The sequence below is a fragment of the Scomber scombrus genome, chromosome 2 (assembly GCF_963691925.1).
Source record: "Scomber scombrus chromosome 2, fScoSco1.1, whole genome shotgun sequence".
Lineage (NCBI taxonomy): Eukaryota > Metazoa > Chordata > Actinopteri > Scombriformes > Scombridae > Scomber > Scomber scombrus.
This window is the reverse complement of record NC_084971.1, coordinates 27,867,231-27,884,419: the sequence shown is the minus strand read 5'-3', so window position 1 is coordinate 27,884,419 and position 17,189 is coordinate 27,867,231. Positions and strand designations below refer to the sequence as shown.

Below are 17,189 nucleotides of genomic sequence, written 5' to 3'. Positions count from 1 at the left end.
GTGTACAGAAGACACAACCCAACTGGCTGGTGGAGGCCTGAGAGGAAGAGAAGAGAAAGATGCAGCAAATTAAGCCACTTAAGTTGGCTGAGGCTTAAACTACACAGGTGGAGGTAATTTCCTGACGTCCTCTCCAACTCTGCCTGTTGGCTCCTGAGCCAGGAAGCCAAACCAATCTCACAAGCAGAAGCCAAAGAGTGGGACGCTACACTGCCAATTTCTTGCTCAATTAATTGAGTCATCATTTTCTCTATAAAAAAAAAGCAGTTAATAGTGAAAAATTGTCTATTACAAGTTTTACAGAGTCCAAGCTGATGTCCTCAAATGTCTTTTTTTCTTAGCAACAGTCCAACACTCAAAGATCTCCAGTTTACTATCATGTAAGAAAACAAGCTGAGAAGATGGAGGAACCAGTTGATTTTTATTGATGTATTATTATTATTGTTATGTGTTGCTTAAAAAAAAAGAAGCCTAAATCATTACTCAATTATTAAAATGGTTGATTATTAATTAATTCTGTCAATTGACATTTTATTGCAGGTCTGTAATAATTCTTTTAGCATATTTAATTAATTTGTCCCCTTCAACAAATGTAAAAGCCCATTTTGTGACAAAATGCAAAATTGAACATATTCAGTTTAAATGAGGTCAGAAGAAAAGAAGAAAAATTAAGTGGAAAAGAAATTGGTTGAATTTTAAAAAAACAGCAACCCAATTAAAAAAAAACCCTTTAATCTTTTTATTTCAAGGGCTGCAAATGAAGATTATTTCATGATAAATTAATCTACTAATAATTTGATCTATTTATCGTATGATCTTAAAAATGTCATAAAACAGTGAAAATGATGATGATGACGCCCAATAAAACCAAAAGATATTCATTAAAGCAAAGAAGAGCAGCAAAGCAGAGAATAGTCGACTTTGCTTCAAAAACTACTATTTATTGATAAGCTGAATACTTGCTAATCATTTTTCTGTCAGGTAGAAAATATTTTTTTGGTCAGGGATCATAAAAAACATTTCTTTCAGAGCTAATGAATACGAACTAACAAAACAGTTCAAATACAGCAACTTCCTCTCCAGTTTTGATTAGATTTAGTGTGCAGACGTTTAGGCATTTTTGTCCACATGGTGGCAGTGTTACATCGAATTGAACGTAAAATACAAACACACACACACAGAGAGACCACCAGGGACAGATCAATGTAAAGCATTGTGCTTTCATGTAGGCATTTGCATGTAATCAATATCAAAGAAAGGAAGAAAAAGATGGACTGGGAGGGAAAGAAAGGAAGGTGCTGACTCATATGAAGGTGAAAATGGAAAATTAGGACAGGAAATGAGGAGAAAAGGAGTAACAGTAGGAAAATATATATATTTTTAAAGCAGTTAAAGAGGATAAATGTGTTGGATTTTGTTATCTTACTTCATGTTTCGTGTTATCTGCTTGTTCATTTAAGCAAATATTCTCAAGAGGAGAGCGTGCACATTTTATCAAGAAGTTGAGAGACCAGATGATAGCATGACTGAGAGGGAGAGATGGAGGAGTGTGTCTCAGAGAGGGAGAGAGAGGGAAAGGGAGAGGGAGGGTGGAGGGAGGAAGCGGCAGAGAGTTAGTGGATAAATGAGAGAGCAGCTCTGGCTCAGCCACAGCATCTTACTGCCAGGCGAAGGAGGGAGTCCAGCACACACTCACACACAGCTAGAGCTCAGAAGGACCTAACCAGCTGTTTCCAGGAGCATCTCCTGCAGTCTGAGCTGTGCTTTGGATGTTTTGGACTCTTCACATGGAGGCATCTGGAGTGTCTTGTGCTCCAGGATTTATCCTCTAACCTGTGGCAGTGTTGGAGCTGAGACTTCAGCAGTGGGACGACCAAAGCTGTGTTTTTTTATTTATATTTTTTCACATCAGAAAAAGCTGAATTTGGATTCCTGAGCTGAAAACTGTTGAGCATGTACTGTACACAATGTTTTACCTGTAGCATCCTGTTGTGTAATCGCTGATTTTTAGCATGACTGCTGTCAACAGTTTGGGCTGTGTGTGACAGAGAGCCAGGCACAGTTTCTGTTTGTGTGTGTGTGGTGTCTGAATGTGTGTGTGTCAGGATGAGTGTTCCCATGTTAAAAATTGGCGCGGTGCTCAGCACTATGGCTATGGTAACTAACTGGATGTCCCAGACTCTGCCGTCGCTGGTCGGACTCAATGGAACTGTAATCTCCCCTGATGGCACACATGAGAGGATCGTCAGTGTATGTATTCTGTATATATGAACACACACACACACACACACACACACACACACACACACACACACACACACACACACACACACACACACACACACACACACACACACACACACACACACACACACACACCACAAGTATATTGTGTATATATATTCTATATATATACACAAATGCGTTTTGGAGATTTTCAAATTTTTTACAATCTGTAGTCAGTGAGTTATTATTGGGTGACAATTTTTTTCTCAACATGCAACTGAAGTTATCCTTTTAATGTTTCCTCACATGCTTCTATCAGTTGTTTTGTGCACATCAACCCACTCTCAGTATATATCGAATAATCTCTCAGATGTGACATGCATTGCGGTTGATTTTGAGACATTACTGCTTGTGGTTGCAGCAAAACACACAGAGGATCGATAGTTAGAGGCAAATTGAGTAAGAATTTAAGGATGCACACACATTTAGGAATATTTAGCCTACATGCAGCAGATATTTGATTTGTTTACTGGTGCATAAAAACACAGAAGGTACAGGAACAGAAAAGAAAAGATGCACAGAGGAACAGATGTAGAACAAAACAGGGGATGAAAGCGTACACACTATTTTGCAAATGTGGAGAATAAATAGAACTAATAAATAAATAACTGTCTCTATTAATATGAGTCATAGAGAACACATCTATAGTACATATATATATATATATATATATATATATATATATATATATATATATATATATATACTGCTACTCTCTCTCTCTCTCTCTCTCTCTCTCTCACACACACACACACACACACACACACACACACACACACACACACACACTCAGGGGGTAATAGGATTGCTCTCTCTCTGACTTACTGGGGTGATATTTCTCCTGGGGAAGGCTGACTCACCCATGGGACAGCCAGCGATTTGTTGCCCTAGCAACACCCTGGCAACCTCAGACATGTAGATGCTGGACCACTGCACACAGGTCTCTTAACTCTGTGTGTGTATATATATATATATATATATATATATATATATATATATATATATATATATATATATATATATATATATATATATATATATATATATATATATATATATGTATACGTGTGTGTATTAAGGCTGTATTTTTTACAGTCTTTTTAGCACCTTTTATATGTTTTTAAAAGAATATCTAATTACGATTACTTTGACGGAACTGTGATATTAGAGTGGAATGAGGAATGATAATTTTTTACATCATTATTCTCATTTTCATTGCAAATGGATTTTTTTATAGGGGTTCTTCACCAAACAAAGATGTTTCTTCTTGTAAGTCTATAGAATACAGTGTGTAAGCAAGGACATTTCTGCAACACAATATTTAATTTAAAATGCTATTTTGAAAACTCATTTAGGATTAAACAAATATTATATAATATTGCAGTAGGCCATATTGTGATTTTGATAACATTTCAATTAATTGCTCAGCCCTACAATGTGTGTGTGTGTGTGTGAGTGCTTTTGTATTTGTTCCTGCTTAGGCTTTGCATGATTTAGCTTTCTGGCTCAAGAGGCACCTCACAGCTGCTGTGTGGCAATACTTTGCAAGTTCAGCAAAGTGCACGCAGTCTCATGCAAGTAGACGCCTACACACACACACACACACACACACACACACACACACACACACACACTAGCTGAGCTAGCTGAGGACAGATGGAGTAGTCAGAGATGCAGTGTTGCTATTTCAGGAGATGATTGACAGTTTAAATTGTGGAATGAAAATCAAATAATTTCTTAAACTGTTATATTGTAAATCAGTTTGATAATGTGTGAGAATAAGAGTGATTTTATTCATAGCTGTGGTTCACAAACAGCTCTTCCCTTTCATTAACACCATCCAAATATATTAACTTAAACTGATTAAAACCGGATGTTTTTAACACTATTGATTATATGAAACTGTATATTGTTAAAATATTCATTTCATACAATGTAGCTGTCAATATTTGGTCAAGTTTGCATTCATTGATACCACCGCCACACTTGAACTGCACTTGGCATGGCAGAAGCTGGATGTTTCAACCATTTGTCCATTATTTTTTACGGTACCTGTCATTTAACTGTTATCCATTACTTTTGGCTACCTATTTGAACTATTTATGCATTTCTTTTGGCTATATATTACAACTATTTATCCATTATTTTGAGCTATCTTTTAACCTTTTATTGATTCCTTTGAGCTAACTATTTAAAGTGTTTTTCTTTTACTTCCACCTAACTATTTGAACTCTTACGTCATTACTTTTAGTTCATTGTTTAGACTTACATGCTCGCTTGCTAAATAGTTTTCACACACTCAAAGTCACACACAATGCAGTGTTCAGGCATTACAACTGACTCATTATGTAGATGTAGTTTTTCAAATTAGCAAATTATTATTAAAATCTTTCCATTTCCCTCATTGCAAACTACCTTTGCTGGGATTCAAGCACACCTGGCTGGGAATTGCTAAATTAGATCACAACATTTAAACATTTAGATTCGATTTATGCACACCTATTTTTTGTAGGCTATTGTATTTTTTCCTTCACTTACCAGCAATATCTTTTTGATTCTTGCAGGAATTAGCTAATTGGTCTGTGCTCTCGCTCTATTTACACTGATCTCAATCAGATGAGTAGATTTTTATCATTTTTCCCTTGTGTTAAATGAGCCCTTAGGTGCCATATGTCCTCCTGTGTTTAATTACGTTGAGCAGTAGGCACAAACAATGCTTATATTCTCATCCAGTCCACGTCCTCTTCTTTAACAACCCCCCCTTACCCCCATCTGCTTCATTGTAAACAGGACTTCAAGGTTACCACACCAAACCCAGCTGATTGATTTATCAGATGTTTCCCTCCAGGCCTCCACTTCCCCTTCTCTCCATCCTCCCAGCTTTCCTCCTCTGTCGTTATTCTTTTTCAGGGTTTTTAGGGCAGCTCATGTGCTGTTGCTTCTCAGCCAGTTCTGAGCACTGTGACAAGCTGGTGTGTGTCATATTGAGCTCAGCTGTGCCTTTACATTGTTCTGAAATATTAACACCAAGTGGGTCAAACTGGAGACATGGTTTAAATCTCACAGAAATGAGCTCATGATTCAACGTGTCCTCTAATGTAATGTTTTGTGAGTTGGGTCCGACGCTCAGACCCTAGGGAAAAAATGTGGTTGCCTCAGCGCTACCTAATGAGGTCCCAAATAACCCAAAATAACTTAAAAAGGAAAATGTTCCTTCACACGTGTCATTATATAACAACCTAGGTGGTATTTTAGAGTAATTAATAAATACTCCATAAATGCGCCTTGAAAATCACCTCAACAAATCCGTGTTGTTCTTATTCAGAAGTGTTCAAAGTGTTTGCTCTATTTTAAAATGCAAATAATAGACAGAAATTCAATCTCAATAGCAAATTAACACCAAATTGTGGAACTGGCCAAAACTCACCTCTTTTCACCTTGATTAAACACCTGCAATAAGTGACTTTTTGGTCACTTAGGGGCGGAAGAAGCTGTAAACACAACACTGACATACATTAAGTTAATACTGGAAACTTGTTAACAACATCAAGCAGATACAGAGCAACATTAGCATTAATCTTAAGTCTTGTTTCCATCCAATGATTGTTTTCTTTTAGCTCTGTTTTTGGTCTCCACCAACTCCTGAGGAAGATATCTTGCTCCACTATGTTTAACGTGTTTACCATGTGATGCTGCATACAGTCATTTTTTAAAGCGCCTCTTAGCTTTTTCAAGCTTCGTAGAAACGTAGAACTCAAGGAACTCGTAGAACTGAGGTGAATTGCAGGGTCATTGATAATTGTACATAATAATCAAGAAGCAAAAGTTTATTTTGGAAATGTTTTGATTCGTTTAAATCAAATTGTGAAGGTTAAAAAAATTAAGTTATCACAATAAAATGTGTTGACTAAAAACAGAAGCTACCTGTGAAAAGTTTGGATATGTTTGCAATATGTGAATAAAAAGGTAGCAGCAACAGTAGAAGGCATTCATTAGTTCTAGACCGTGAGTTGGGTAGAAATCAGTTTTGTGCAGAACTGTGGGAGCTCTAGGGAGCCAGTGACTTTTGCCAGAGAGAACAACTGCTCCGGTTGTGGATACAGAGCGTGGAAACTCTCCAGTTATGCTGCTAGCTTTCCTGGACACGGACATGTGGGAGATGTCATAGCCAATTTTATCTGTGAATAAGAAATATTCAATTTACACACAGGCATCTACGGTGCACTCAGGTACAATAAAGTGCAGGAAGCGTGCACTCTTCTTTTTACAAATGTAAATGGACAGTTAAATCAAACTATGTGTCGATTTGAGAGATCCTGAAACCTTGCTGAGATTTACCAGCATGACAGAATAGGATAGCAACGTTTGAAGGAAAATATGTGTCCACCCTTCTGACTACAGCCTGACCTGAATAACATGCTGAGTAACAGCTTCAGTAGTATGATTTGCTGAGTCCTTTTGAAGATCACATTCACGCTTTGAAAAACAGACGCACACAAAATAACAACAACGAATCAAACACACAGAAAATAAGATAAAATGCAACCTGCAAAAACTTCAGAGGTTGTAAAATGCAGTGACTTTATTCTTAACTTGGCATGCTTTACTGCCATGTTAATGTTAAATGTGCATGTCTTTTGCATTTTAACCTTTATATCAAAATACAGACATTTTTAAAATGATGTAAATGAATATACTGTGCTCCTGTGTATCTTAAAAAAAAAATATATATATATACTGTGTGCGGGAGGCAGGATAAGTATGCAGTGTGAACACATGTATGATATGATACATATAGACATAGAGACATACAATATGTGTGGCTTTCTGTTATCTGGGTCACTATAGCTGGGCATTGAGACCAATCAATGTGAATTCATCTTTCTTGGCCAGGTGTTGTTTGTGTTTGTATAGTCCAAACACTATAATTATAATAAATATACAAATGTAGAATATAATGTGCAATTTAGACATTAAGAGAACAATAGATAGATTTTAGAGACACAATAAAACTATGAGCACTCCAGTAGCTGAATGGTAACTGTGCATGCCACATTGGTTGCATGTCATATACCATTTCTGCCTCCTTTTTTTCTGTCTGCTACTTCACTGTTGACTCGCCAATAAAGGTAAAAATGCAAAAGAAAAAAATAAAACAAACCCTCAAAAATGTATATTATTACTGAGTGGATTTGTTAAAATAGAAAAATACCTTAAAGGTCATAAGAGGTTCCTGGGGCAATTGGATATTATGTTCAAGAAAAAATCATATGCAAATGTATTCATATAAGAAGTGTGATATAAATTTAGAGCTGAAATGATTAATTAATTAGTCAAGGCAAGTTCATTTGTAGCACAATTCAAGAAGGCAATTCAAAGTGCTCAACATAAAAAAAGCCATCAAGACAGAATGTAAAAGCCACAGAAGGTAATATAAAAAAGACATTTAAATACAATTACAGAGTGTTAAATTGGAAATAAAAAGCTAAAATAGAATAAGACAGATAAAACAGGTATATAAAAGTTACAGTGCAGTAATTAATTAATCGAAAGCCTCAAATTTGAATGTTTCACCCTTGATTTAAAATAACGGAGAGTTGCAGCAGACTTGCAGTTTTCTGGGAGTTTGTTCCAAATATGTGGAGCATAAAAACTGAACTCTGCTTCTCCGTGTTTAGTTTGACTCTGGGAACAAAAAGCAGACCTGTTCCAAACAATCTGAAAGGTCTGGATGGTTCATAATTTAGCAGCAGATCAGAAATGTATTTTGGTCCCAAACCAGTGCTTTATAAACAAACAATAGTATTTTAAGATCAATGATTTAACAGACAGGAAGCCAGTGTAAAGATCTGAGAGCTGGAGTGATGTGGTCTACTTTCTTGGTCTGTGTGTGGAGTGAGGACTCAAGCAGAAGCGTTTTGAATTAGCTGCAGATGTCTGATAGACTTTTTAGAGATACCTGTAACGACACTGTTAAAATAGTATTAGTCATAGTCTACTGGTAAATAGATGAAGATAAAAATAAATGCATGGACAAGTTTTTGCAAATCCTGCAGAGACAAATCCTTGATATATTCCTCAGGTGATAGTAGGCTGACTTTGTGACTTTATGTGGCTGTTGAAATTCAAATCTGAGTCCATGACTCTTCCTTGGGTCCAAAGACAATTACTTCAGTTATATCTTTGTTTAATTGATGAAAATTCTGGCACATCCATATGTTGATATGTTATACATTTACTCTGTTGTTTTGGATCATAGTCCCCTGTGATATGGTTATGTTAATGTGTGTCATCTGCATAATTATGGTAAGATATTTTCTTTTTTTCCGTAATCTCAGCCAGTGAAAATATGTAGAAGTTGAACAGTAGAGGCCCTAGAATGGAGCCTTGGGGAACACCACAGGTCATTTTTGTCTGCTCAGATGTGTAATTACCTATAGACACAAAATAGTCCTTGTCCTTTAAGTTGGATTCCAACCAGTTTAGTACAGTGCCAGAAAGCCGAATGCCACACTGAGATCCAGTAATACTAAGACTGAAATTCTGTCATTGTCTCTGTTTAAGCGGATGTCATTGAAAACCTGAACAAGAGCAGACTCAATGTTGCGATGTAGTTGACATCTTGACTGAAAGACATCAAAACAGTTGTTTAGTGCCAAGAAGTTGTTCAGCTGTAGAAAACAACTTTTTTAGTGACCTTACTTAAAAACAGGATGTTTGATATGGGCCTATTATTGTTCATTGGTGACATGTCTAGATTGTTCTTTTTAAGAGTGGATTGATGACTGCAGTTTTCAGGGCCTGTGGGAAGACAATTTAAAGAAGAGACTTTTTGACAATTTGTAGAAGATCTGAGGCCATGCAATTAGAAATGTTTTTGAAAAAGCCTGCAGGCAGAATATCAAGGCAGCAGGAAAGGAATTTCAGATGCTGTATAATGACCTCCATATTGTTGTGCTTCAGATAAAATAGCGTCATACTACTTGATTTGATTTTAGTTGGACACAGGGACAGCACATACCCTGTATCTGATATGGAAGCACTGACTGCTTGTCAGTGAAGAATGAAGCAAATTCATTGAAGGCCCTGGTGGATAGAAGTTCAGAGGCTGCTGATACAGGAGGGTTCATTAGCCTGATGAGAGTACCAAACAAGGAAGTGCATTATTATTGATTTTGGTGATGATGTTGGAGAAGAAAGAACGCCTTGTTTCTCCTTATTTTCAGCTCCAAATTATGAATGCAAACTCTCTCTTTATAAATGTGATAATGAACCTGGAGGTTTGTTTTTCACCAATTGAATTCTGTTTTTGTTTCTTTGTTTCTACTCTGACCAGCATTGCATTTTTCTGTGGAGAATAGCATTAATAACATTTGTAATTTTAGAATTAAACTTATCTACAAGCTAGCTGACTGCGAGCCAAGAGAGGGTGTGTGTGGATGAGAAAGCCTGAATTAATATCTAATTTCTTTTTCTTTTTAGTTGTATACCATTTTGAGAGCTCCTCTGTTTGAACATTTGTCTGCATGATCCCTTGGATATGATTAAGTCCACAGTGTGCCCCTTGTTGTGTGTGGGCTCCATCACATGCTGAGTCAGTCTATTGTTCTGTAATGGAAGTTGTCAACACTGATGTTAAAATCACTAGAAATAACTACAGAGTCAAAGTCAATACAGATTATAGACAGCAGTACAGTGAAGTTGTCAAAAAAGGTTGCACAGTATTTAGGTGGCCTGTAGATATTTTGTAACATAGCTCGAGAAGAGGAATTCAACTGAAAAACCAAATATTAAAGAGAAGCAAAATTCCCATTTCCAAGATATTTGTGTGCATTGGATAGATCTCCACCTCCTCTCTTACCTGCACTCTAGCATCACTCATAAAACTGAAGTTGGGAGGGGTTGACTCAATAAGAACAGCTGCACTATTATCTTGTTTTTCCTGCCAAAGACCTGACGCTTAAAATCTGCCCAATTTTTTGTGACAGGCTGCGGTTGACGAGGAATGGATGCTAAATTTGAACAATTTGCAGAGCCCAGCAGATATCAGTTAGAGCTTGCTGTTGGCTATTTTGTTCACAAATAAGTGAACCTGCTGTGCTTTATAGTCAGTCAACAATTAATCTGCATAAGTTGAAATAATCAATTAACTGTTTGAATCACTGATCAAAACGAAAAAAATAAAGAAAAGTCTCTGGTTCTAGCTGGTATTCTCAGATTTATATCTGCAAATTTTATATCTTCTGGTTCTGTGCTGTCGGTCGGAAAAATGAGAAATTTGAAAATAGTATCTTGGATTCTTAAATTTGTGACAGGAATGATGATAGATAGATGAATTTTGAGAAAGAAAATTATTGTAAACTGCTGCCAAATATACTGTATGTTCAATATAAAATTTGAACCTTGAGCTAAAGAAAAACATTATTTACTTTGAATTTCACTTTGCTGGTGTCCTCATCCATCTATGATATTTTTAAAGTGACATCATTAACAGAGAGTCTGTTTATGCGCAGGGTTTGTACCCGGGATCGGAGGAGGGCTGGCAGGTGTACAGCACGGCCTCAGATCCTGACGGCAGGTGTGTTTGCACGGTGGTCGCCCCGGCACGAAACCTCTGCAAACGAGACCCTCGGAGTCGACAGCTACGCCTACTGACTGAACAGGTGTGTGTGTTTGTGTGTCTCTGACTGCATCCCTGCATGTTTTAGTGGTCAGCATTGCAATGCAGCAGGGGGAAAGGCAGCGCACTGGAATGAAATATTCACTGGACTGTCTCTTTGTTTTGACACTTGCAGAAACACACATGAACATACACATACACACACACACACACACACACACACACACACACACACACACACACACACACACACACACACACACACACACACACACACACACACACACACACACACACACACACACACACACACACACACAGGTTTCACTGACAGATGTATTCCTGATACATCAGTAGCTGCATCCTCTACAGACTCCCAGTCATTCAACATGCCAAAAAGAGTTTAAACTCCAAGAAAACACTGACAGATGGGACGGAAATAAACATTTTGTTACATATAGTACAGAGCAGCTCTCTATATGAGTATTTGTATGCTTGAACGTCCATGTGTTCTTATGTATGTGTGTGTGTACATAAGTGTGTGTGTTTATGTAAGGATATGCATCTCACTGCGTAAGCACATTTCTCGTAATGTATATATGTGTCCTGAGAGGTACATTAAAGTGATTTATGACAAAAGTTGATGAATTATTGAACACCCTGAGGCCAGCAAACATTTTCCCTAAGCATGGCACTACTGCAAGGCTCACGCATCAGGTTATATATACATCCTGTACTCTCGCCAAAGTACAAGTCCAGCACAGCATGCTGACGATAACATTATGGTTTCATAACTCTCTTTCATTCACTGCAGGTGTTACATTCTGTATTCACTTCACACAGAAAGAGTGAATAAAAGGTACATGAATGAAATTAGAAATAATCTTAATTAACTCAGCATGCCTCTGGAAGTGACACCTAGATCCTGCTGTGTGTGTTTGGATGTGTATGTATGTGTGTGTGTGTTTACGTATGTTGTGCTCTGATTTTTCCGCTCGTCGTCTCAAGCCTCCCCAGCATGTATTACAGCGGGAGATGTGTGGGTGGGTTTTTGCCTGAGTGGTTGTTTGTTTGTTTGTTTGCTTGCATATCACTTCTGGATATCTGGGTCATTTTTATGATGGATTTTTTTCCCACATGTTTTTCCACTCAATATCAAAAGAGATTCGAAGTATCTGGTAGCAATTCACGATGGTTAAAGAGAAGTGTGGGAGTGTTTATTTCTTCAGAGCTCAACATACTTAAGGTGAGAATTTCTTGCTTAAATGAATCTAATGAGAACTTCCTTCAAAGAGAAATATCTGCTGTGTGACTGTGTCATCCTGTTGAGACACTTAAGACTGGAACCACTTTCTGCTGAAGAAATAGTCCCCACAAAAACACAGTTTTTGTGTGTGTGTGTGTGTGTGTTATGTATTATTTTATTTTTAGCCCTGCTAACGGCTCCATGGGTGGTAATATCTGTTGGTTAGTCAGTCTGTCCACTACTTTGGTCCAGACTGAACTATCTCAACAGCTATTGGATGAATTTTGTACATACATCCATGGTCCCCAGAGGATTAATCCAAGTGACATTAGTGATCAACCTGACTTTTCATCTGGCGACACCATCAGGTCAAAATTTCACTTCACCCACGCTCTGGTTTTTGACCAGTGTTTGTTAAGACTTTTCTGCAGTAAATGTGACTTTTTTAAACTGTTTGTAGCAAATCTAATTGCTTCTTATTTCTGTTGGAATGAGACAGAACTCCCACAGATGGGTGTCTGCTGGCCAGATAAAACCAAAACTATAAGGTATACATAAGTAAATATATTATGTAACTCTGGTGAACTACCACTTTACGTTTTAAAATATAATGTCTTTCCATCAAACCACATAGCCATATTGAAAGGGAAACAACAGGTGTTTGGAAACAAATAACAGGTGGCAGCCAAAACCAGTCATAAGCATTTCTGGCAACGCACGATGCAAGCAATAATCACTCATAATATTAACTGTGTGTGTTTGTGTGTGTGTGTGTGTGTGTGTGCACGTGGTTATTGTGTGTGTGCGTCAGGTTCAGAATGTGAGTCAGTCCATGGAAGTTGTAGACCTGCGGACATCCAGAGACCTGCAGTATGTCCGAGACTCTGAGCCGCTGCTGAGAGGAGTGGATGGACGTTTACACACTTACGTGGGAAACCCCCGCACTCTGACGGCCAAGGGTCTGCAGGTACACACACACACACACACACACACACACACACACACACACACACACACACACACACACACACACACACACACACACACGCACGCACACACGCACACGTAGTCAGACACCCAGACACACAGTGTAAGATGGTTGCTGTAGGGAACACATAACCTTTGGTGTGAAAACATTGATTTCACGCATGCCAAGCTGAAGTTTGCTGCCTGCACTCAGACACGCGAGCATCTTTCTGAAAGGGGAGAAAATTTGTCTTGAAGCTGTCAATTTGCCCGCTTCAAGTCCACTGTGTAAAAGCGTCACACAGCCTTGTGTAGAAGGTGCCATCAAAGCTGCAGCATCACTTCACACATTAAAACTTAGAGCTGGCCAAAAAAATCTGTCTGGAATGAGTTTGAAGTTTTAATATTGATGATGAAATTTACATAAAATTGACACAAGGCAGAGGGAGCTCATTTACAACTTAGTTTTTTTAGTTTGTTGCCGGTGCTCTACATCTGCAGGAGAGAAGGTAACTCGCTGGATAAGTCTTGCCTTTTATTGAGGGAAAGGTCTTTAATGTCTGCAGCTGGCAGCTCGAGACTCCTAATGACACTGAACTAAAGGTAATAAAATCCTCTACGCTGTCAAAGGAAACTTTACCAGGAAGTACTTATTTGGAGATTTGTGTTTTGGTGACTGTTTAGATGAAAACTGTCCTAACTTTGGATTAAAAGTCAAAGTTTTTTAGACATTTAGGTTACATGCAACAGTTAACCAAATTTAGCACAGTTTTAACCAAGGCGCATTTTCACACACACACATCAGCTCTTATTGGTTTTGATTAAAACATTTTTGATCATAAGACCTTCATCAGTCAGACAACACAAATACATCACACAATATGAGTACATACCACATAAAACTTTCAAAGGAACATGGGATTTCATTTTAAAAGGCATAACTTTTGCTATGTTTACCCCTAGAGTCTACAAAACTCTGAGGTTTGCAAAACCCTAAAATGGAGACTTTTGAAAATGTTACTGACCATGTTTTATTTTCAAAACTCCAGGATTGCGTTTTATCTTATCTTATCCAGCCATATAGAATCTTATATTCAGTATTTAAAGGCATGAGATGCTGTGTGACCCAGACAGAGGAGCCAAACGGACACACCCAAGGAAAACACACACATTAATAGGGATGAAAATTGATAAGATTTTATTTACACCAATGCCATTATCGACTCTGCTTATTGGTCCGATCCTTTATTCATTCCCTTATTGATTCCTGATCAAAAAAGTAGTTCTACACAGGTTTTCAGTGTCAACGCACCTTTTTTGTCATCTCTGAGTCTGAACAAAGTGTAGACACAGAATAGAAAAAAAGGCATGCATGTGACTCGGGTGCTAATTTTCCCTCCCTGTGCAGCATGTTTTAAAAGGTTTTGTCGGCTGGGAGTCGTCTGTCATCATGTAAAATGGAGGAAATGAGGGAATATTGGTACAGTGTTTTCTTCAAGTCAAAGAAAATATATGCTAAGCATGCCTGGGGAGCGTGTCTATGTTCCCACAGCCCTCGGTTCCCTCAGTTTAATAATAGAATAATACCTGTATTTCAAAGATGAGAAACAACAACACGTTATGTGCATTAGGGAATGGCCATACCTGTACTGTGGGAATGTAGGCCTGAGGAAACACAGGGCCTAATTTTGATGGGAGGAAAATTTCTTAGAAATGGGGGAACACAGGGCTGACCCCCTCTGCCTACGTGGTGCTTGTGTTATTATGATATTTACCCAACAGACATGCTGCTTGGATGGGAAGCAGTGGCACTCATGCATGAGTGTCAAATACATGGCATTCCTGGAATTCTAACCCAATACATTTTGTAGAAAGATGTTTCAGAATACTGCCGGTGTTTACACCCTTACTCGAAACGATCACATTAATATAGCACTGTTGTCACGTTTCTTCGTGTAATGAAGCCACGTTTTGGACCGTTTTTTTCCCCTCTCTGCCATGATTACTTCTTGTTACAAGTGTTTAGAAGCATAGATCAATTTGATTGATGGAGAAAAACGGCCAGCATCAATAATAAAAAGAATTGATAAGCTCTGAGGTTAACACTATGGAAATGGTTCTCAACTGGAACTTCCTCTCGACTCCCATCCGGCCACATTACCCCTTACTTCCCAAAACAGAGAGTATTACTGCCTCCCCATAAATCCATTCTGCCTTTCATCTTTTGCCGAGAATCTTCCTAACAACATCACAGGGCTTTGGGGTCTGTTTTTAAGTTTTTATACTGTTAGTTTTTGTGTGTCTCTGTGTGTGTGAATGCGTGTGTGTGTGTGTGTGTGTGTGTGTGTGTGTGTGTGTGTGTGCGTGTTGCTCCTGTGGGGTTTTCACAGTCATAGGCTTTTGCCTTTGCACTGAGAGGGAGAGGCAGAGCTAGTGAATATTAATGCAATGTGCAACTACAGTAAGTTTATCAATAACTTAACAGTATTTTTACCCCCTGGGGAGGGATGTAGAAGATGAGGTCAAACAGTGAGATTAAGATGGATAGACAGATGCAGAAAGAGGACTTGGGAGAGATAGAGGATAAAAGGAGAGGAAAAATAAAAAGAGAGATGTCTTACTGTATATTACCATTTTCCCCATGGGTGGGGTGGATAAGAGTAATAAGTAAAGTGAAATAAGTGAGGAGGTAAAAGGTCGGGCAGAGAGAGAGGAGAGATAAGAGAGGGAAACAGGAGGAGAGAGATAAAAGCGAGATGAAGATGAAGGAGCAGACGTGGCAGGGGAGGGATTAGCCAGGTAAAGTGTTTACAGTCTAACAATCCATGGATGGATCGGTATTTTGTCAGGATCAGTTTAAAAACGTATTTAATGTCATAGTAAAACAACTACATGCAAATAATGATGACAATGAAGTAGTCAAATGTCAAACCAAGCAGTTGGAAAAGAATCACTCTGCTCTTATGCAAAATTTAATGCTGAAACAGTTTTGGAAACAGTTTTGAACTGGTGTCAGAGATGTATTTATGTCCTGATTTGAAGATAGCAGGGGGTGGAATTAGACACGTAAAATGTTTGACTGTCTGCCAAGCCTGTTTCCTGGATGTGTTGTTGTGTTTGCGTGCGGGGGTGTGAGATGTTCTGAGGAGATAATGTTTTTGTCTTCGCTTTTGACACTCTGTTTAATCCCTTTTTTCCATATCAAATCCAACTCTTATCCCTCCCCAGCAAGAGGTTTTTTTGGGTGGATTTTAAGGTGAAGTGTCAAAGATAAAAAGGACAACCCTTTATCGTCCTGCTGCAACACACAGCTATATCATACACATAAATCTTTACACAAAGTATTGATCTTCCTTCAAACTGATCACAGAAAAAAGTCCTGGTCTTTCCACACTGGCTCATATTTCTCCACTAAGGGAACACTTTTCAAACTATCAGTTCTCCGTCGTGAAAAAGCTGTCTTACTTACTGGGATTGGCTTCCAAAATGCACAAAAAAAAGAAAGAAAGAAAGGATTTCTCTTCCAATTTTCTGCTTTTTAACTGGGTCATGTTAGTAACAAATGATGCAGGCGTCCTTTCCTCTGGCCACATCTTCCATCTCCTCCTGTGGGATTGTGAGGCGTTCCCAGGCCAGATGGGATATGTTGCCCCTCCGGCATGTTCGGGGGGTGCTTTCCATTTGCCTAACAAGGCTCTCGGTCTCCTTCGTTTTTTTGTGTATTCGAGATAGAGATAAGCCGAGATAGAGCGAGAGAGAGAAAGACGTAAGCATGGCGGAATTATATTTACCAAATTGGACATCCACGCTCACTGCAGGATCATTTTTTAAAAGAAGGCAATTACTCACAATGAATAGCATCTCAAGCATCAAATGTGTAGAAATAATGAATAATTATAAATAAATGAATTGATGATTGCTACTCTAATACTTATTACAGGCATGACAGAACATTAGTGATAGATACCACAGGTACAGTAAGCAGGATACTTTGCTGGTATTATATTATAGGATGATTATAACGGCAACTGTATACGACTGTATAGCTGCATATTTTTCCTAAATGAGCCA

General features: G+C 38.2%; 1 protein-coding gene across 4 annotated transcripts in view; it reads left to right on the top strand.

The window, feature by feature from the left end:
- Positions 1 to 2,106: 2,106 nt before the first annotated feature.
- The window catches only part of LOC133995321 (noelin-2-like), a 30,077-nt gene continuing 14,994 nt past the window's right edge, over positions 2,107 to 17,189 (top strand). The window contains exons 1-4 of one of the 4 annotated variants that reach the window (XM_062434687.1): positions 2,107 to 2,211; positions 9,392 to 9,418; positions 10,785 to 10,949; positions 12,964 to 13,119. In XM_062434687.1, coding sequence (XP_062290671.1) covers positions 2,107 to 2,211; positions 9,392 to 9,418; positions 10,785 to 10,949; positions 12,964 to 13,119 — 453 coding nt within the window. Of the gene's footprint in view, positions 2,251 to 9,391; positions 9,419 to 10,784; positions 10,950 to 12,963; positions 13,120 to 17,189 lie in introns of all 4 variants that reach the window. The other 3 variants (XM_062434678.1, XM_062434695.1, XM_062434670.1) reach the window with 3 other exon arrangements.